We start from the raw sequence: 23,006 nt of genomic DNA, 5'->3' as shown, positions 1-23,006 counted from the left end.
GCAATGGCTTCAAATTCCAGCAGAGGAAATTTAGGTTGGAGATTAGGAAACACTTTCTGACTAGGAGAGTGGTCAAGCATTGAATCCAGCTACCTAGAAAAGTTTTGAAATCTCCATCTCTGGATATTGTCAAGAGCCAGTTAGACAGACACTTGGCTGGGATGGCTTAGTCGGGAATGTTCCTGCCTTGAGCAGTGGGCTGGACTAGGGGACCCCATAAAGTCCTTCCAGCCCTGCTTTTCTATGATCTTAAGAAATTATTAATTTACTGTATGGATCATAATGTCATTGGGGTCATAGGGGTAGAAAAGGCACAGAAGGTTGTCTACTCCATCCATCTACCACTTTATACTTGTTCTATTTAATCAGGAGAACCTGAAAGTGAAATTGGTTAAAAACCATGTGTTTTCATATTCCATTTAAAATGAATTAGAAAAATATAAACTCTGGCAAAAATGGTGAAAAATCCAATTATATAAAACTTTAAACATGTTTGTATTAATAAACCAATATCTTGCAAGTAAAGACATTAGATTTTTTTTTTACGTTTATGAAATTTCAGTAAAGCATCTTATCTCTGTGTCATAGTTCTAATATTTATTGCAGTTAATAATCTAGAACTGCTTAGATAGCTCTTGCCTGTATTATTAAACTAGAATGGGTTATGCAAGTCTTCCCTTACAATAAGAAATAGATGGTGTGTTTCTAAAGGGAAAGGCTTATGGTGTGCCTCTCATAGTATTTTTTTTTCCCTGTTTTTAAACATAAGTTACTAAAATAAGACATTTAAATTTGCCTTTCATTCTTTAATTGCAGGTAAAGAAAGTAATTGTTTATTTGGGTAGAGATAAAACAATGCAGTTATTGGAAGAACTGGTGAGTGAACTACAGCTTACGGATCCAGTCAGCTCTGGAGTCACTCATATGGATAATCCACCATATTACCGCATCACTTCCAGTTACAAAATTCCTTCTGTCACTTCAGGTAAAAATTAATTTTACTGGGTTATTACTGTGTTTCAGAGGTTAATATATAATTGTGAGTTAGTTACCCCAAATACAAAGGGGTGTACATAGTGTCATGGAAAAACATGTGTAGATTTTGGGGTCAGGTCAGTAGAAGCTTTATTCAGATCCACAGTACCGTGGGGGAGAGCTCAGAGTACACGGACTCACCAGCAATACAAGGAGGTCTCCGCCTCCAAAACAGAATCATGCAGTTTATATAAGCTTTTAAAAACAGACTGTTACACAGGACATGATTGCCAAAAAAAAATTCTCAGAGAAAACAGTCAAAGATAATTAGCAAGCACTCTGTTTTCTCAGGGAGATCAAGCACCTACTTTTTTTTCTGCTATCTTCAAGGCAGTGGTGAGCGAAGCAGTTGCAGGGGAGTTACAAAGAACAAGCACTTTCCCTTATCTGCTCTAATATGCAGAGCCAACAATTCCCCACAAAGCTGTTATGGTCATCTTATAACTCGTATGATCAAAGTTTAAGGCATTTATTTTTTCTGATTCCACAATAGATACAAAATATAGTCTCTAATTAAAAATAAATTTTATTACCTTGCCATTTTTGTGCACCTGAAGTTCTCACTAAAGTTAAAGAATAGAAGATTGACTTTAAAAGATTACTGATTTAACACACATCAATTTTGCATGCATCTTGTCTGCTGGGTCTTGTCTACACTCAATATTTGCTCTCTTTTTCTTTTTTAATAAGTTGAACATGCAGGAATTCTTACATAAGCTTATATAGATTTATTTTAAGTTGGTAATTTATTGGCATGGGCACATAGGCAAATTAAATTAAAGTGGGGCCAATGGGACTAGGGACTTACTCCTCTTGAATCCAACAAAAAAGAATCTGAAGATTTAAAAGGACACTTAAATGCTACCTGCACAATCCTGGTTTACACTGAGCTCTGTGGAAGAGAGCTCTTCAGAGCAGCCTGGGCAACCATAATAGCTACTTCTCTTTACTCTGAACAGTGAATAAATTCTGTGCTTTGCCTCTCTGAGGTTCAGCACATAATCTCACGCATGTCATCTTGTCTATCTGTAAAGCACCTAACATACATATAGCATTAAATAATAATAATAACTTATAAACATTTGTTCCTGAAACAGTGAAAAGGTTTGTGGAGGGAAAGTTAACACATTGCACACAATTTAAAATTTGACATGCTTCATTGTACAGGGAATGGCAGAAGCAGCTGTACTAAGGTTCCAAATTTCTTTTCAGTAAAGTTCCATATTTAATAGACAGACTTCAGGTTCATCCTAACAAGAAATAATTTATAGCAGCCTCAGTACAGGTTTAAGTTTTTTCTGTTCTAATTCGTTACATGCTGAACTAACTGTTGAGGCAGATCCCACTGAAACCTACATTTTAGAGATGTATGCAAGAGAGCAGTGGGGGGGAAGGGAGGAGAGCAATCTTTTCAGTACCACAAATTAGCTCTGCCCCTTCCCCAAGTTGGGATCAGGGGTCAGATCTCATGGTGCCTTTAACTGAACGTGTGCCAGGGGCCCAGTTCAAAGAAAATATAGACCCAGGATTTGCAGATAAATTAATTTACAACAATCCTTATGCATTGCTTAAGGTTGTTTTTGTATTGTTTTGTTTGTGTTTGGAGGGAAGGGACTTCCCCTTTCAAGTTACTCTTAACTTTTTTCTCCTTGTCCTTAATTTACAGGTACCACTTCCAGTAGCAATACAATGGTAGCTCCCACAGATAGCAATCCTGAGAATAAGCATGCTAAAGACAGTATTGAGGAGAAGTAAGTATTAAAGCAAAAATACCTAGATTACTATTGCAACTAACCTGGTAACTAATGCAACTAAACTGCATCCGGATGATTTGTACTGTGTCTACATTGCAAGTAAGGTGTGACTGCATCTTACGTAGACGTGCCTGTATTCAGTTTTTAACTGGTTGACTCAGGAGCCATCAACAAGACAGCCATGAGAGCATGAAATTCAATACTGGCTGCAAAACCCACCTGAAAAGCTGAATAAGTGTTGTGGTGATTACCAGTCTTCATACAGTTGTGGCTACGTAGTTATTGCCTAATCTAGATCGGTTAAAGCTAGGCTTATACGTGTTTATCTTTGTGATAGTCACACCTTAACTGCAGTATAGACATACCCTTAAGTTTGCAGTGTACAATATTAGATTTGCAGTCAAACATCACATGTGCAAATCACTTTTCTGATTGTTTTATTGGATCAGCAGTATATAACTTATTGATCTCTATTGTATTTTCGTATTTAGAATACTAGGACTAGTTTTGTGTGGCACTTCTGTTGAGATCGACGAAAGCTCTTAAAATAATGCTACTACGCTGTCAATGTGATAGAGTACGTGGCATTTTTAAGGGTGTCTGCACAGGAACTTTACCAGCCTAATTATACTGGAATAATTAAACCAGTTTGTTTACCAGTAATAAGTAAGAGAGTATGAACTCTTATTGTATAACAGGGATAGGCAGCCCCCAGCATGTATGCCAATTAGTGGCATGTGGAGATATTTTCTTTGGCACACCCGGAGGTGTGCCAGGGAAATTGTTAAAAATTTATTTATTTATTTTTTTTAAGTTGCTGCTCTGGGCTGTTTAGACTCAGGAGGAGATGCTGCCTGAGGAGCCCTCAGGAGGAGCTACTATTAGGGGCAGGGGAGAAGCCCCTTCTGCAGTTCTCGCTGTACCACTGCCAGCGAGCCAGGCTCCAAACACCCCCGCCTCCTCCTGCCTAGCAGCACCTACTATAACTCTGCCTGGGCTGCCCTGATGCATCCTCCCTCAGGCTGCCAGGGAGGGATGTGCCTGCACTTGGGGAAGCAAAGGGTGGGGAGAACAGGAGGGCGCTGTGGGATGGGGGGCCACCAGCCCTGCCATACCAGGGGCAGCCGCAGCTTGGGAGGCAGGGAGCAGCACTATCGACTCGGCTCCTTGCTGCAGCGGCATCGGAGCCACTTGGCTGAGAAGAGTCTGAGGTGAGAGTAGCGAGGCCAGGATTGTGCAGCCCCCACTCCCCTCCTCCCAGCCTGTTGCGCTGCCTCCTTCCCACTGTAGCCAAGGGCCAGCTCCCCAGAGAAGCACAAGGGCTGTGGCGGGCCCAGGACATCATCAGGTCAGTCTTTGTCCTGCAGCCCAGCAGCCTGGTTGCACGCGTGTGTCTGGTTCTGTGCGTCTGGTTTTCTGTGTGCATGTGCATCTGTGTGTCTGGTTCTGGGCATGTGTATGCACGTGTGTCTGGTTCTGTTTGCACACATGTGGTTCTACTGTGCACATGTTTGGTTCTCTGTGTGCGTGCATGTGTGGTTCTCTGTGTGCATGTGTGGTTCTCAGTGTGTCTGGCTCTCCGTGTGTGTTCATGTGTGTCTGGTTCGTTCTCCCTCCTCCTTTTCTCTTTCTTCTTTCTCTTTTTTGTTTTTCCTTTCTCTTTCCTTCTTTCTCTCTCTCCATTTTCTCTGTCCTGTTTTTTTTCTTCTTTCTCTCTTTCATCACAACATGCTTAACAAAAAAAAAGAATACACAACAGCAAAGGTAGTGTATGAAGTTTTGTTTTATTTATTATTTTATATTATTGTCACCAGCTTTAGAATTTTTAGAAAAGCTGGTATTTACTGTAAAAACAAACAAACAAAACAACCCCCCCCAACATGTATGATTATTAACTATATTAATATTCAGTGTGTCCTGCCACCTACCCCTAACCCCAGTTGTGTTTTTCTAGCATGCCAGCACTATGGCACCTTACAAAGTAGATGTTGAAGTTTTTTCGACACTTCAGCTAAAAGTGTTGCCAACCCCTGTTCTGTAAGAATTTTAACTATTTATGTATACTAGTATAAGTTCCTGTGTGGACCCTCTTATTCCAGAATGCTAATACTCATACAGGTATAACTTTCTTCATGATTTACAGCTATTTTTAGGGAAGACGTTAATTGTAATATTCTGAATTGTGCCTTTAAGAGGTGCAGCACCAAACTCGAAATCCACAAAGAAGGGGGAAATAAAAGATGGCTTGTAGATACTCTCTTGCCCTGCTGCCCTGTGGGATGTAGAGATCTTCAAGGTAACTTGAACAGTTCAGAAGGTCTGGCTAAACTCTCACAGCCTTTCTCAGCTACATTATCAGATACATTATCCAGGTATCTACAGTGGTGCTTTCTGTGATCTGGTCCATGATATGGCCCTTTGGGGCATATGGAGTGCTGGGTCCTTTGAAAGTAGCCTAAGTGCTGGTGCCAATGGAGTCTTCCTGTCTTTGGAAATTGTGCTTTTAGAGTTCATCATGCAGCCCTTCTCTACAGTATGAAGTGGAAATGAGGATTTTTGTCATGAATAGGTGTGCTAATTCAAGCTGATCTTGCTCTTCACTAAAAGTCAATATTGACTTCACTGTTTTAGTGAAGAGTAAGATCAGCTTGAGTAAGCTCATTGGGATTTGCAAAATGTCTATTAAACTCTGAAGTCATAACTCTCTCATTTCCTTTGAAATGATTAACCTTGGTTTTACTTCAGTTAATATTTACCTTTGACCAATAAGATCTAATATTAACATTTAAGAAAGTCAGTAAGTGCTTATGGTGTTACTACAAAAGCATAATTTATTATGTATGTATTATTGATTATGCACATTACATAAACATCGTATTCAGCTACATATTAATGCAGTTGTTCTGACAGAATATATTTTCACAGTGGACTGACTGGTTGAGATGCCTAAACTGGCATTACTGCAATGTGGAATCAGTTCCTGACAGATTTAGTAGAGGGACGAAGTTTAATTTGCTACTACATGAAATATTTTTTTATGAATGGTCTTTGCTGAGAAATTCTTTTGCATTATATATAGTTACCTTGAAATGAGCTATCTTACACTAAAGCACTGAATAGCTAAATCATTTTACCATAAATATGCCTGTTACTAGCACTAGTGTGTTCATTCCTGCAGCTATGTACATCTAGACATCTACAGTGGATTGAACAGTAATCTGAACCGCCAGCATCACAGGCTAGAATCTCGGTACAGTAGCAGCTCTGGAGGATCATACGAAGAGGAAAAAAGTAATTTTTAATAAATCTTTAACTGAATATAGTCTGGAATTTTCACAAATAAAGTATTAGAATCTGTTAGATAAAGGTTGCAGAAGATGTAGTATTGGGAGAGTGACTGGGTACTCTATAGAAGAGGAATTGAGAGAGGCTGCTTTCTCTGTTTTTTGGCTATGTCTGAAATGTTATTCATCAGTTTTGTTGTGTCTATCTATGTAATTTTCTTCCTAATTGCTGAACCTTTGGCACCTTCCAGTCTTTACCTATGCACTGTTGCTCTAAAGTTCATGCGTTATTTCATTCTATTTTAAAGTTTTTATCTGACATCCTAGCTTAGCCCTCATACATCTTAACCCACAATCTCCTGTCCAGTCACCAATAAACCATTCTCATCCTCCCTGCAAATCACAGTTCTGGTAGTTCTGTGACCTCTTTGCACGCTGAATATATGTCATTGTGGCCCAAGCCAGCACTTATGCTGAGATACTAGCTCTGCTCATGCAAGCTTCAGAACTGAAAGCAGTATAGGCAGCACTGATGTACCTAATAAGGTCAGATATAGCAGCATGTATTTATTAACTTAGATGCAGCATTGCGCTAAGATGGCTATACTGCTTCTGCTTCTAGTGTGCATGCTGCCCTGCATCACATAGACATTTTCCCTTTTCTTGACAGTTATCAGGCTCTACCATTTTATAATTTATCACCAAAACTCTAAATTCATGTTGTGGTTTTTCAGAAACAGATGCAGAGAAATAGTTAGCTCCTTTTGTGTCTGGGGCAGGAGGAGTAAGGATTAGACAGACCATTGCCAGGGACAGGGCAGTCTTACCTGTCCCTGCTCTTTGCACTCAAGCAACAGCTGCGGCTGCTGCTGTAGCAGCTTTGTCTCAGGCTGCTGCTGCTGGGGAACACCAGATGCAACAACCCCCATGGCTAGGGCTTCCAGGGAGCAACTCCTAGTGCCCTGTTCCCTCCTCCCCACCCAGATATGCTACTGGATGAAATGCTGAACCTCTCATAGCAAAGATTCCTGCAGGGGATGGGGGTGAAAGGACATCATTTTGCTCACCTCCCTGCCCCTTCCAAATAAACTACTGGGGGAAGTGCCGTGGTTAGTCTGTGCTTGGCTATTCCTGATGTGGAAAAAATTCCCAGTCACTACATTAGCAGCTCTGGAGGACCATAAGAAGAGGATAGCAGTCACCCATCGCCATAACCCCCACTCCCAGTGCTGCCGCTGCCTGCCTGGAGTGCAGCCCCGACCCACCCTGCCTGCCCCATGCAGATCTAAGGGTACATGCCCCCCCACCCTCCCACCAAGCCCTCCCAGACAAGCGGTCAGAGCAGCAGTGGGAGCTGTCATATGAACAGGCAAGCACTGGATGGGCTGTGCATGGTGGCAGAAGCTGCCCACGCCTCCCAGACAAGCTGCAGCTCTGTCCTGCACTCCTCCCAGGAACAGTCCCGCACTGTACTGGCCCCAGCCCGGCCTACCCTGTGCAAATCCAGGGGCACCTTACCCACTAGTCCCCCATGCCCTTCCAGAATGCACGCAGCGGCAGGAGCTGCCTACACCTCCCGGACAAACTACAGCTCAGTCCTGTGCCTGCTTCAGCCCCAGCAGCCCCACTCCCTCCCTCATCGCGGGGGTCTGCAGAAGCGGGGCTAGTGCCATGGCCTGACAGCCAACCCTTCACGGCTGTGGCCTGGTGGTTGGGAAACCCTGCAGTAAAGGACCCACACTTTCCCTGATCTTCCTCTTGCTACCAACATACTTGTAGAAACCCTTCTTGTTACCTTTCACATCCCTTTGTTAGCTGCAACTCCAATTGCGCTTTGGCTTTCCTGATTTCATCCATGCATGCCCGAGCAACACTCTTATATTCTTCCCTAGTTATTTGTTCAAGTTTCCACTTCTAATAAGCTAGCCTTTTGTGATTTAGTTTGCTGAAGGGTTCCCTGCTAAGCCAAGCTGGCCTTCTGCTGTTCTTGCTAGTCTTCCTGCACATTGGGATGGTTTGTTCCTGCACTCTCAGTAAGGCTTGTCAAAGTACAGCCAGCTCTTCCAGACTCCTGTTCCCCTTAGACTGGCGTCCCAGGGGATCCTTCCCATGAGTTCCCTGAGTGAGTCGAAGTTCGCTCTTCTGAAGTTCAGAGCCCTTACTCTGCTGCTCTCCCTCCTTCCTTTCCTCAGGATACTAAACTCTGTCATCTCATGGCCACTGCTGCCCAAGTTGCCATCTACTACTAAATTCCCAGCAGTTCATCCCTGTTTGTGAGCAGCAGGTCAAGAAAAGCATGACCCCTAATTTGCCACTTCACCACTTGCACCAGGAAGTTGTCCCCAGTATTCTCCAAAAACTTCCTGGATTGCCTATGCACTGCTGTATTGCCCTCCCAGCAGACTTCAGGGTGATTGAAGTCCCCCATGAAAACCAGGGCCTGTAATCAGGAAATTTCTGCTAGCTATTTAAAGAAAGCCTTATCCACAACTTCCTCCTGGTCTGGTGGTCTGTAGTAGACTCCCATTACAATGTCACCCTTGTTGCTTTCCCCTCAGGCCTGCTGAGAGACTCTGGGTTAAGGTCAATCTCCAGTTTCATATTGGAGGTCTGAACAATCAAATGGCTCTCTTTCCATAAAGTGCAACTCCTCCTCCTCTTCTCCCCTGCCTGTTCTTCCTGAACAGTTTGTACCCATCCATGACAGTGCTCCAGTCATGTGGACTCCCACCAAGTCTGTTGTTTTGATCACATCATAGTTCCATGACTGCAAGGACTTCCAGTTCTTCCTGCTTGTTTCCCAGGCTTCGTGCATTCGTGTACAAGCACCTGAGGTAACTAGTTAATTGTCCTGATTTCTCAGGAAGTATGAGAGCCCCCCTGCCCTCCCCCCCCTTGCTGCATCCTGCTTGCTCTTCCTCCAGGTCTCCCACTTACCTCAGGGCTTTGGTCTTTATCCCCTGGCAGACCTAGTTTAAAGCCCTCCTCACTAAGTTAGCGAGCCTGTCTGCAAAGATGCTCTTCTCTCTCCTTGTCAGGTGGATCCCATCTGTTCCCAGCAGTCCTTCTTTCTGGAAGAATGTCCCATGGTCAAAAAAGCCAAAGCCCTGCTTTGTCTTATTTGGACAGAAGGCATATCTATCAGTCCCACTGCAACTTCAGATGATATGCTACCATGCTGTACTTATTAAATAGTTTCCTCAATGGAAAGAGGGTCAGAGTTGAAGAATGTTGTTGGATCTGAAAACACTTCATCCTTTAGTTTATATAATAGCAGGAATGAATTAGGATATCAGAGACTTGGTCAGTAATTTGTTTTATTTCTCAGAATTCAGATTGGACATCAATGCAGGTTTCATTCAGAATAAAATATTTCAGTACCCTGAACCCTAATACAGACTGTTTCAGGAAGTGTTTTATTGTCCCAGCTATAAAATTGAAATGCCCTTCCTCAGGTCTAAGAAAGAGGGAGACCATGGGCTGAGATAAATAGTAGAGAGAAGATTCTGTGTAAATGCAAACATTGACTTGAAGGAATAGAGGAGGGTTGTAAACCTTTTTACTTTTCAGTCCTAGTTTATAGCCCTCCAAAGTTACTCACCTTATAGCAATTGTGGCTGTTTGAAATGTTCAAATCACTGTGGATCCAACCATTCACCTCCTGCTTTCAGAGTTCCTAGCTGACAGGGGCTTTGCGTTGCAAAGGAGCTAAATCACTGGCACTCTACCAAACTATAGGAGCATTAGGAAATACAACCCCAATGGACAATACTACTCAACAGAATTTGATTTTATGCAAGGCAGGTGCACACTTACACTATCATCGTCTTAAAGAACCATAGTTACTGAAGGATGTGTAACTGTACTTTTTTCTAACATTATCCCAATAGTTTTTGTACTTAGACACTTTTGCTTCCTGGAATATATAGCTTCAAATACTAACACATTTTTAAATTAGTGTTGTTTAAATTAATTATTAGGTAAAAATAACCATTAGTAAATTAAATATTTTGCTTAGAGAAATCTAAACAGAAAAATAAGAGATTTATTTTGGTAGGTGATTCAATGCCTCTGTATTCAAATTGGCGACTGAAAGTGATGGAGCATAATCAAGGAGAGCCTTTACCTTTCCCATCTACTGGGGGTTGTTGGTCACCACTGGTGGATTATTTGCCTGAAACTTCATCTCCAGGCATGTCTCTTCACAGGTGAGTATTTATCAGTAATGGACAGATATGGCAATTTTTTTGTATATGTAGGTGTTCTATAAGCAGCTTTTAACCATTAGTGTTTTATTTTCTGCATTACTGATTTCATAGTCTGCAGGTTATGATCTTAAACCATTTTCAGTTAGAAGGTCTAAAGCTTGTCAAATTGACTGGGCAGTATATTGTGATTTTATTTGTGGACTTTCATAGTCTTTACAGCAATTAATAATTAAAAGCATCTTTAAGCTACCTACAATTATTTAAAAAGTAGAATTCAGTTGTGTTGTGTTCTCTTAACAAATCGTTGTTTTGTCCTTAGGTGTAACATAGCAGTGATCCTTTTGACAGACTTGATAGTTGACCACAGTGTGAAAGTGGAGTGGGGAGGATATCTGCATCTTTTGCTTCATGCAATTTTTATAGGTAACTCTGTTCCCATTGAATTCTTGATTTCTTTTTTTTTTCTTTTCTCTTTTTTCTTGTTTTTTAAAGAAGGCATGTGGAGGTCTGAAACCTTAGTTTTGAAAATCACAGTAACTGAAAAGTATGGCAAGAGTCCTTTGATGCAACTTGTCTCCCAAAATTGGACAAGATTAATATTTGTTCATTTATCAAAAGAATCTTAGCAAAAGCATAGCGAAAATCTTTGGTATATAAAATATTAGTCTTCTGTGTCATTGTGACAATCTGTTTAAAACTGACTCCAAATAACTTGAAAGGTGCTCTTTGTTAAATTTGGGGGAAAATCCATTAAAAACTCTGTCATTTGGGAAATATTTCCATTTTTTAATTTGATGCTAATAAGCCCTGTCAGCAGATGCTTAGGACAAATCTGGCCACCAATGTAAGCAAGTGCAAATATAGTAACTTTAGTGCAGTTGCATCCATTTGTACCACAGCTAAATACAGTTGCTAGTGTGACAGGTTAAAATGATATTCTGGTGCATTTTTTTTCTTTGCTTCTTCCTACGTTCTTTTACTTACACTCCTTCCTTATGATATTCTATAGCTTCTTGTCACCCCAGGCCTTAATTAGCAGCAGAATGAATATGTTCATCAGCCTTACCAAGCTTTCACTTCTCTGAGCAGATATACTATATTTACTCAAAAGGAAGACAACCATGATTATAAGATGACCCCCCCCACACACTCATTAGATTCTATATATGGAATATTTATAAAATTTGTTATAAATTTCCAGGGATAGAATCTAATTAGTGGGGGGAAAATAAATCTGGGAGGGGGTCAGGTAGCCCATTTGCTCTCTGCTTCCCCCCAACTATTTCTCCTGGCAGACCCTTCCCCCTCTCCATACTATCAGACTCTATCTTCATACTATCAGACCCTGCTATCCCTAAGCACGTAGAATTGAGGAACAAATTTGAAAACAATAACGTTGAAATAAAACATGGTATAACAATGTGCCTATAGTACCATATAGTTCTTCCAAAATGTGTGCCTGTTACTTTTTTTTTTTTTTAAACTGCTGTAAGCTTTAGCATAGGTACTCTGTAAACATAATTTTAAGCAGCATTTTGACATCTGCAAACTTTAGAGATATAGAGATAGATAAAATTAGTTATATATCTATACATAGAGAGAGATATAAAATTAGAGAGAGAGAGATAAAATTAGTTATATATACATACATGATCTAGCACAAACTTTTCACCACACACCTTAAACCACATTAAGAAACCATGCACCTGTTACAATAAACACACCTGCACCTGTATGCACCTACTTACTGCCATTCTGCAACCCAACTGCAGTCCTTTATTCCAAGTCCCAATTTGGGGTTTATAGACTCAGTTCATTTACTGTCCTTTTGACACCTGTACACTATGCATGATAATAGTGCAAAGCCAAAGGCTTGTGATTTACCAGATAATTCATTGGGGTGGGCCCCAGCAGAGTTAACAGCATTTCAAGCCATGGTAATCCCACTGCTCAACACTGCTCAGTATGTGTATGTATTCCAGATAACCCCCCACAAAGGATCCATGTGCCCCCACTCATGACTGGAACTGGGTCTTCTTGTCATGATGAGTCCTGGGATCTTCCAAAAATTTATATTCAGATAGGTGCAAGGCAACCTGGTCTGGCTTCACCCTATGGAGGGCAGAGCCACACTAATCGTATGTGCCAGGCTGAGAGAGGGGATGACGGGTTCTGGGTGAACTGTTCGGGGCCCTACTTGATGATGTTTGCCAGGGATTTAAGACTGGACAAGAAACAGGAATCCTTGGGAACTGGGGGGGGGAAAAAGCCACAGCTCATCTGTGGGAGTGAGGAGAAGGTTAGAATATATGCACTGTAATGGCTTACCATGACTGGAAAATGAGTTGGCAGTGAGAGGGACTGCACTTAATTGGTATTGCTATATGTTTTGCCAAGATATGGCTTATTTGGTCTGTTCTTATTTCTGCAGCCACATGGCTGAGGGCAAGTGAAACTTGGGGGAATCTGAAGTCTCCAGGCTTGGGCCTGGATGTAGGATGCTCGCTAAAGGATTTAGAAACATCTGAAGCCCTAGGCAGGGGTGGAGGGTCCTTGCTGGTCGTAAGGCCACATATGGTTCTTGAAGGACTCAATGATTTGAAATTGATTCGGCTGCTATGACTTGGGACATGAAAAATTTTCCTTTAAAAAAATAAAAAATGGTTCCTATCAGGATCTCAAATCTAGCAGTTTTGGCAAGGGGAGGTATCAGGACTGGCTCTAGCCCTCCCAGTACTGTCTGTTATTGCTGTACCTTCAGGCCTGGTGGCAGTTCACTGCAGAGGGAACACGCACCTGTTTTTTTTATGGGCCAAAAAATAAAGGTTCCCATCAGCATTTTTGGTACCAGGGAGAGTGTGGGAGCTTGCTCCAGCTTCTCTGAGTACCTGCTTGTTATTGCACTACTTCCAGGCCCAGTGTCCCCCAGGAGGGAATGAACCAACTGCATTTATTTTTAAGGGCCACACCCCCAAAAAAAGTTCTCATCAGCATGTTTACCCAGTGTGGGCCATGTGTTTTTCTAGTCATGCTCAGTGCTGGCTGCATTTAATCAACTTCGTAGTTTGTTTCCAGTGCTGAGCACGTGCTGCTTCTGACAGTAGTTTAATGAGTGTATTTAGTGGGATTTCCTTGGAGGTGATTATAAGACAAGGGGCTTTTTTTCCCCATGCCAGTTTCCTCAACCTTGTCTTATATTTGAGTAAATTCAGTAATTCATTACATGTGTACATTGGACCAGGCAGTCTTATTTCTTGAGAATTGCATATGGATAGGGAATACAAACAGATGCAAGAACTTGGACCCCTTTAGGAAGTGCGTTGTGCTGGAGCCATTTGTTCCTCTCCCTTGCACAGATGGTTCAGTGAAGTTGAGACACACCCCATGTCCTCAGTGTTGATTCTTGTTTGTTATTTTCCTCCCTGCGATTTATGCTTCTTTGGGTAGTAGTTTTCTTTATTGCTAGTGATTTTTTTGCTTAAATAATATTTTCAGGTATCCCTGCCCTTTTCAGCACCATTCACATCAGAACTTAATTTATAATATGAAATAAAAATCATGTGTTACCACAGAAGGGTTAGTATTGTAAATGTTTTTTTTTCATACAGTAAAAACAGGGAGAGTGTAATGTATTAAATTTAACACAGCAAAAAATAAGAGCTGTTAGCATTCTCTCTAGTTCTTTAAGTAGTGAGCATCTTATTTTCAGTTGTTCTTATATAATTTCATATAAAATGTGTTTTGTAGGGATTACATTGTAGATCGTTGTGACTGTATTGACAGTTTTAGGTAGTGTTCAGTTAACTGTGTGTTTAATTAACCTGTCTAATTTACTTTTTAATTTTAGGATTTGACCACTACCATCCTGAAGTATATGAGCATTGTAAACGTCTGCTTTTGCATTTGCTCATAGTGATGGGCTCCAACAGTAACATCCAGTCTATTGCTTCTGTTCTTCTCAGAAACAGAGAGTTTAATGAACCCAGGGTGCTCACTGTCAAACAAACTACACATCTAGATTATACTTTTACAGGTATATTGTAGTTTATATGCTTTTAGTTGAGATGATATGAAAAAATCGCTTCTGACTTGGATGTTAATCTCCTTTGTTTGTAATGTCTTCCTCAAACACTTCCAGTTTATTACAGTTTGTCTCTTGGATTTTTCATTAAGATAAAATGAATACAGTTCTTATTTAACATTTTGTACACAGTCATCATTTATAGCACAGTTTGAAGATCAGTTGCTAGCTTGCTCCACACAGCTATGGATAACTAAAGAGGAAACTCTTGTTTTTTGGTTAGATAAAATAGCATCTACTTTTTTGTACCTTAAAGTAGAGGGAAAAAAAAAGATACCGTCTCTGTCCCTAATTATCGAAACTCTTACTTTAAGCCATAAGCCCATTAGCATTTTACAATTTAATATTAAAACATCTTTAGTGCTGTATGAAAAACTTTAGAATATGTATAAAATGCTTAATCAATGGGAGAAATCAGTAGGTTTTACTGGACACATTCTTTAAGAAAGCTTTTTCTTTTTAAAGTTTGATTATATTATATATTCATGGAAAGTGAGAAACAAGTTTTGTTAAATATTGGTATTTTATAACATGTTCAGTAGGTGGCAGTACATTACCATATACTATATTAACTCAGTTGTGGTGTATCTTGGAAGTGGTCTATTTCTGCTTTCAGGAAAAAAATATTTTGCAAATCTTTTTTAAATCTGGCACTTGAAGAGGTGAGGAATTAATATAATTTATTAATGCCTGACCTAAAACATCTGTTTTTATGTAAACCTACCCCTAAAACTTCATAAATCGAACTCAGACTTGGCCTACAAAATGAAAGTGCAGCTTGTGAAATGCACTGTTTGGTATACATATTAATTGTTAATTTAAGATTAACATGAAAATATTATTGTCTTGTATAATCATAAAGTCACTTTTCTTTCAACAGGTGTTAATGATTTTATACCTGATTACCAGCCCTCCCCAATGACAGACTCAGGGCTTAGTTCAAGTTCTACCTCTTCTAGCATCAGTTTAGGAAATACCACCGCTGCCATTTCTCATCTGCACACCACCATCCTCAGTGAGGTTGATATTTCAGTAGAACAGGATGAAAAAGTGAAAACACTCATCGAATTTATTACCTCAAGGTAATAGCTTAATGTCAACTGCTATCAAAGGTTATTTGGCATGGAAACATGATGAGGTATCATATTGTTTGGCATGAAACTGTCTGTTTTGTCTTCTGTTTATCCTCAGTAGAAGTTTAACTCTAATTTTAAATATCCTTTGCCCATGTCTGTACATGTGTATGTTTGTATTTGTAAAACCTTTCAGTCCACCTTAATTTCCCAGGATTCCCAAGGCAATTTGGCTTTTTCTTTCCTCCTGAGATTCTACAAGTCATTGGTGTATCCCAGACTGATGTGTTTTCAAGCATTTACATATGTTAATGCTTGAAAATACGTATGAAGACAAGTTTTTGGGGCCAGTCCGGGGCATATGCTGTATGTAGCTCCTGTACCAGACTAGCCCTGCATGTGGTGCACGGGGCCAGTCTGTGAGCCTAATCTAGACCAGTCCTGGATCCAGTACACAGAGCAGGTCTGGTGTGGACACCACATGCACCACAGATCATTCCCACATGCTGCATGTAGAGTGTGCCAGCTCCAGCCTGGCATGACATTTGGCACACAGGGCCAATCTGGGGCATGTACTGCATATGACACCCATGCCAGACTAGCCTTGTGTGCTGGATCCAACAAGGACAGCCCATCTGGGCCTGATCCAAACTCGCCCTGGATCCAGCATGCAGGACCAGTCCAGTGTGGGCACTATACCAGCCTCATGTTGGGGGGCATACTATAACCTATATGCTACATGTGGCATCTGGTAGAGTCAGTGTGTGTTGCACGCAGTATGCAGCACTGCGGGCCTGATGATAGTGTTCCGCAGGCCATATCTTTGACACCACTGTTCTAAGGCATGTGATGCATGCTAAAAAGAACCTATCCTTCTAGACAGAAATGGGTGGATCTAGGGAGTTATAGTGTTATGGTCTCACCCCGCTTTGGTGATGTACTGTGTGTACAGTGAGCTGTCTGAGCTTACCAGCTGGTCAGCACTGATTCCTTTTGGAGCCACTTCTTTTGTGCAGCTCTATAGTCCAGGGGATGAGTGCCACTGCCATATGCCCTACTTTTTCCCTTGCCACTGTGTGACACAGCCATGGCTCCAGCAACTAGCCCTTGCCAACCAGCTGGTGAACTCATGGAGCTCCCTGCACAGGTGGAGTTCTGGTAGGGGCCTGCCCTGACCAACTAGAGAGTTCATTGTTAGGGACCATTGGAATTCACACCGGAAGTGCACTGTGTGGCAGCTCTTAACCTTGCAGTTTTCCCACCCCCCAGAAGACCCTTAAAGGTATGATCAGGAAGTGTCTCAAAAGTCTTTTGGGAGGAGCAAGGTTTGTATGGATTACCATGTGACCTAGTAGAAAAGAGCTAGTGTGTTGAAGGCAGGAATTAGTGACAAAATTCAATTGTGAACCTGGCAACCTTCATAGATGTAATCTTTTTTTCCCCCTGAGCATTCAGGTTTGTGTAAGCCTGTGAAACTCCTATCAAGTGGTCAGATGCTTGTTTCTAGATTTCATACAGCATGCAGGACAAATAGCATATTTAGAGTCTTAAGGTTTTGACAAAACATGCCACTGGCTAATTTGCAGTGCGTCAGTTTTAATTAATTGCTCTTTTGTGCCATTATTTATTTCTTCCTTGCTGAGTTCCTCTTGCAATTTCAGTTGGATGTAATATATTGCTTCACTTTTTTTCTCTAATTGTTGTGTAACTGTTAAACTGTTGCTGTGTTTTATTTCAGGGAAGTTTGCATTGCTGTTGTGGGTAGAGAGATTTCCCGCTTACACTGTAGATCTGGGTATCAAAGATATGGGCCCTGGGATGGATCCAGCTCACAGAACCCTATTATCCAGCTACTGGTGCTGCCTGTGAGTCTCAGAGTTGACCCACAGGCAGTAGGCAGTTGTGCCAGACAGCCCCATGTGCCTGATACAGCGCTCACTCCAACTATTCCAGGACCACATCAGCCACTCTAGAGCGTGTCAGCTCCATGCTGGTTCCAGCAGAGCAGTTGCCTCCTGCAGCACAGCCCTAGAGTGGCTTGAGCAGGATTGCACTACATGCAGCATCCACTCCAGGACATGTGCTGGTTCTGGCATGCAGGGCCAGTCTGTGGGGCCAAGGGAACTGATATCCCTGCTACAGATAGAAGCCTTGGAAATTTCTCAAGGTGAAAAGTGCCACATCATTGAATAATGATAAGCAGTTGTATGTTTATAATTTTATACTCTAACACATTATTTGTTCGGCTTTGTTTTTAGGAAAAGGGGGCCACTTTGGAATCATGAAGATGTTTCAGCCAAAAACCCTGGTATTAAGAGTGCTGAGCAGTTAACTGTGTTTCTAAAACATGTCGTGTCCATATTTAAGCAATCAAGCTCAGGTATGTTAGAAAACATTTTGCTCTACTAATTTCAATAAAATAAAGAATACTTTGCAGAATAAGTAGAAATCTCTTAGAAATAAACATAAATTTTCAGCAAGTGACCTGCTTCCAGCTAAAATACCTTTAATTTGATATAGCTCATAAGGGTTTACACTTAAAATCTGATGTCAGTATAACCTGTACTTGGGGAAATAAAAAATATATTACAAGTCCACCATAGCTATTTAATGTTTAAATTTTATATTTCCCTCTTAACATTTCTGTTTAGTAATATGGGAAAGATGTCTAAGTGATTAGATGGATATTTGTGAGGATTTCCCGTCAAGGAAAAGAGGAAAAAAATAAAAGCAGAACAAACTAGTTTAAAAGCCCAACTAAGAAGTAACTATAATGAACTTGTCTGCTTAAAAACAAATGTGTAATGACAATGGTAATTTGTTAGAGTTGCAACATTTAGTTTTCTTTAAAATAAAATAAAGAAAAGAAAAAAATAAGATAAAGCCTGTCCTATCATCTAGATGTTCATTTACTTTCATAGCAGGATTTCAATTGGAGCATCGTCTCAGTGAAGTTGCTTTGCAAACTGCACTTTCTTGCTCCTCTCGACACTATGCTGGGAGATCCTTTCAGATATTTAGGGCTCTGAAGCAGCCTCTTACTGCCTCCACACTTTCTGATGTCCTCTCCAGACTTGTGGAAACTGTTGGGGATGCAGGAGAAGAAGCTCAGGTATTTGCTTATTTTGTTAATTTATTTTCCTTGTAGCTATCTTACAGTTAGTTTTCCCTTTTAATAAGAAAACTAAACCTCTTTGTTGTTCTAATATTATTTTTTTAATTGCACAGTAAAAAATATAAGCTGTTTGATGACTTCTCTCTAAATAAAGAAAATGAAGGGATTAGAAGTTATTTCTTTGATAATCAGTTCAGTTTTTAAACGCAATAGTTCTGAAATGTCACTTAAACACTAAACAAAAAAAATCATGATTTTGCATTAACATTAGTTTCAAAGGTGACCAACAACTTCCAGATAGTTTAGCTTTCCGTACCTCAGTAGAAACAGTAATTTCCTGTCAGGACACATACTCTTTGTAACTGACCAGATTCCTAGAGGATGCAGTATTTTAAAATAAAACAATGCAATATTAAAAAGAAAGAGAACTGTGTTGTGCATTCTTATATTAAGCTTTACTGGGAAAATGTTGTGGCCAAACAAACAAGTTGAGCTGTATCACTATATGCAGTAGAAATTAACTAACCTGATTCACAACACAAAAAAGAGTCTAAAAGTAAGGCATATAAATCCAGGGAGATAATAGAATTGGATATGAATCTTGTAAGTGATATTGAACCAGAGAATCAAAAATAAATTGGATATTCTTGTTGTTGGATGCTGTTTTCACTCTACATGGAAGTTACACCATTAAAGTTGTGTATCAGATCTCATGCTGTATTTATTGATTAATCTCTAACACAGTTTGTTGTGTTTTTATATCACTAGTTAACAGGTCCTATGCAGTTTTCACTGATGTTGTAAATCTGTGCCCTTTTCTAGAGTTTTGTCATAGAGTTGCTTCTAACTCTAGAGTCTGCCATTGATACATTGGCTGAAACCATGAAGCATTATGATCTTCTTTCAGCGCTTTCTCAGTAAGTACTTATATAGTGTAGTTTAACTGCTAGGTTAGGATCATTACATTTAGTTATTACTATATAGTCAAACCCTTTTTCATCACCTTTTCAGAACAGTTTATTCCTAATACAAACACATCCTGCTATGTTCAATTTTGTATCTTTTGGGCCTCAGTCAAGCAAAACGGTTAGATCTGCTCTGACACTGACACTTTATGCCTCAGGTCTGTGAAATTGATTAGGCCTCCAGTTGTGATAAATTTCAGTGGAAAAGAGGGCACTTCATTACCTTTGAGAATCAGCTTCTAAGTGACCTTGGGTAAATCCTTTAACCTCTTTATGCCTGTTTCCCAATCAATATAATGGAGATAATGAGGCCAGCTTTTAAAAAGGGATTTAAGATTTTTGCATAAGACTTGCTGTGTAGTGGTGAGTGCTATTTGTAATATTAAATAGCTTTATAGTTGTAATAATTATGAATCTGATTTCTTTAAATATGACAGATGCTAAATCTGTCTTAAGAGCACTTACTCTGCATGCAAATTTGTTACCTTTTTAAGTTGTAAAAAAACAGTTTTGAACCCCTGACTTCCCTTTAGAAAAAACCCTACACTGTCTATGATCTGGCTCGTTTTATAAATGAGATTTTATCCATTTTGGCTCTCCAAGGGACTTGCTGTATTAAAAGAAAAACATGCCCTGGCAAGCATAATAATATTAATGGGATCAATATTTTTTCCAGTAAAGTTCTATCAGTAACCCATGTCTGTGTCACAGGCTGCTTACACATATACAGATAATCTGGGGGAATTCTCCAAGATTTTTTCTTCTGGTAAAGAAATGTACTTAGAGCTATGTGTAAAGATATTTGAGTACTAAGACCCTGAAGAGTGGAGAGCTTGAAATGGTGACACTGTGCAGTTGGGGGGCGGGGCAGGCAGGCTGCGCACACATCTCAGCATGCTCTGCAGGCTCCCATAGTCTGCCTGGCAACACATGGCAGCAGTGCATAGGGGCAGCCCTTATTGGCTGAATCAGACTGTTCAGACTGCTCATGGTCAGCCTGCGTTTCCCTGCAGCATAGTGTGGGAATTGGGAAGGGGGCATGTTCTGTTCCCTGCTGGAACAGAAAAGTCCAATGAACAATTCACTCTCTCCCTGTGGGGAGCAGTGGGAGGAGAGATTCTGGAGGATCATCTTCTCCTTTGTAAGAAGCCAAAGCATGTACAGATGTATAGATATTTGCTTTTCCAGGAGAAACTTTACCAGGATTGATTTAACTCTATTTTTCTAGGTTATTTTTTTCTTGGACTGGACATTTTTCATAGATTTCACAGACATTCGGGCTGGAAGAGACCCCAAAGGATCAACGAGTCCAGCCCCCTGCCCCAGGGGTAGGAAGTCAGCAGGGATCATAGGATCCCAGCAAGATAAACATCTAAATGTGTCTTGAAGGTGTTCAAAGTGGGTGCTTGAACCACATCCGGTGGCAGTCTATTCCAAACCTTTGGGGCTTGGACAGTAAAGAAGTTCTTCCTTATGTCCAGCCTGAATCGGTCGCGGCGGAGTTTGTGACCATTTGATCTTGTTATCCCTTGAAGTGCTCTGGTGAATAGACGTTCCCCTGGATCCTGGTGAACACTCCTGATAAACTTATAAGTGGCCACCAGATCGCCCCTGAGCCTGCACTTTTCCAGGCTGAAGAGTCCCATGGCTCTCAGCCTCTCATCATAAAGTCTGTTTTTGACTCTAGAAGAAAAGGCCTTGAACAGCTGACACTTACGGTTTCTCTGAATGTAACTGAATGTCTATATGAAGTTATAATCAAACTAAATTACCAAAATGTTCCAGTGAAGGGCACACTCTAACGCAGCTGCCAATTTATTTTGAAATACTTGATGAATAGATTACATCTTTGATCTGTAGCTAAAATGAACTTCTGTTTGGCCTCTAGGTATAATTCCAAGTGTTAGAATAAGAGACTGCCTTAGAGACACTCTCCTTGTGTATTCTGGTGTTTGAAATACTTTGCAACATTTTTCTCACTTACCTCTGGATACTGAACGTAGTGCAAGTTGAGAGTCTGTAGTACTTTGCTGATTCAGGTCCCAAGCTGGCTTTATATATTGAGACCTGATTTGCAATGAGAGGCTGATATCTAGACTTGATTTAGATCTGATGCGATTCCCTCAGCAGTCTGCTGAGATGAAGTTGACTGAACTTCAGTGCCTTTGCTAACCATTTCTGTTTACTTAGGCTTTGGAAGAAGTTGTGTGTAGAATGGTGTTAAATGTTTTTGAGTATGTTGTGTATTCCAGGATCTAACATACTGGTTGTGGTGAGGTATATTTTATATACTGGAAAATTAGATCTGTTTACATGCTCCACTGCTCTCCAAAATTTTGGAATAAATTATATTGGATTATCTCTGTGTAGGTTGAAAGTATGACACGTTATGCAATGAAATAAATTATTGTATATTTTACTGTAGAACCTCATACCATGATCCTCTGATGGGAAACAAGTATGCAGCTAACAGGAAAAGCACTGGACAGATAAATCTAAGCACAAGCCCTATTAGTGGCAGCGGTTGTTTGGGATATTACAGCAATGCCAGAAGTAACTCTTTGAGACTGAGTTTGATTGGTGACCGGAGAGGTGACCGTCGACGGAGCAACACACTGGATATTATGGATGGAAGGATAAACCACAGTGGTAGTTTAGCAAGGACTAGAAGCCTCTCCTCTCTAAGAGAAGGAGGAATGAATGATGTGCAGCCCACTACTGATCCCATCAACCTGATGGCCACTATATTTTGGATTGCATCATCCTTGTTAGAATCAGATTATGAATATGAATATCTCCTGGCTCTCAGGCTGCTCAACAAACTTCTTATTCACTTGCCTCTGGATAAATCGGAGAGTCGGGAGAAAATAGAGAAGGTGCAAAGTAAACTGAAATGGAATAGTTTTCCAGGCCTTCAGCAGCTTTTCCTTAAGGGCTTTACCTCAGCATCTACACAGGAAATGACAGTCCACCTCCTCAGTAAACTCATCACAGTATGCAAACATTCATTGGTGGATCCCTCCCAATTAGCAGGTATATATAATAAAGCTATATATAATGATACTGTATTTTACTATAAATGAACAGAAAAGTAAATTAATCTTTTGATGGTAAACTCAAGAGTGAAATACAGCTTCCTGTGAAGATTGCAGTTATATCCTCATTGTGATTATGAGCATTGCTATGTCAGGTGGCAAGAGTTTGTGATCCTTTGTCCAAAAACATTGTGCTAAGGAAGAACACTGGAATAGGATGCTACGTTTTGGTACCCTGTTTCCAAACAAATTGGCTTGTATACAGCTTTTACTTCTAAAACCATTCAGTTATAATAGCCTTATCATTTGATACTTTTCTAAACTTTTGCAGACCGTGTTAAGAATTTTGCCAAAGTTCTGAATAAGAGTACTGAGTTAATTAGTAATTTTGTTTAATTGGCTGCATGATCATTCTACTTCCGTCTTAAATAATAGAACAGCTTTGGTTAGAGAAAT

The 23,006-nt window shown here is 40.4% G+C and overlaps 1 protein-coding gene across 10 annotated transcripts in view; it reads left to right on the top strand.

The window, feature by feature from the left end:
• FRYL (FRY like transcription coactivator) overlaps positions 1-23,006 on the top strand; it is a 323,785-nt gene that overhangs the window by 238,370 nt on the left and 62,409 nt on the right. For 9 of the 10 annotated variants that reach the window (XM_059721714.1, XM_059721716.1, XM_059721717.1 and 6 more), the window contains 11 exons: positions 817-985; positions 2,702-2,786; positions 5,968-6,080; positions 10,131-10,281; positions 10,601-10,704; positions 14,129-14,314; positions 15,243-15,444; positions 17,694-17,815; positions 18,357-18,547; positions 19,373-19,467; positions 21,941-22,548. In XM_059721714.1, the coding sequence (XP_059577697.1) occupies positions 817-985; positions 2,702-2,786; positions 5,968-6,080; positions 10,131-10,281; positions 10,601-10,704; positions 14,129-14,314; positions 15,243-15,444; positions 17,694-17,815; positions 18,357-18,547; positions 19,373-19,467; positions 21,941-22,548 (2,026 nt within the window). The remainder of the gene's footprint in view (positions 1-816; positions 986-2,701; positions 2,787-5,967; positions 6,081-10,130; positions 10,282-10,600; positions 10,705-14,128; positions 14,315-15,242; positions 15,445-17,693; positions 17,816-18,356; positions 18,548-19,372; positions 19,468-21,940; positions 22,549-23,006) is intronic. The other variant, XM_059721710.1, reaches the window with a different exon arrangement.

The sequence above is a fragment of the Alligator mississippiensis genome, chromosome 2, assembly GCF_030867095.1.
Source record: "Alligator mississippiensis isolate rAllMis1 chromosome 2, rAllMis1, whole genome shotgun sequence".
Taxonomy (NCBI): Eukaryota; Metazoa; Chordata; order Crocodylia; family Alligatoridae; genus Alligator; species Alligator mississippiensis.
Note: the sequence above shows the minus strand (reverse complement) of the source record. Positions and strands in the feature narration are given on the sequence as shown.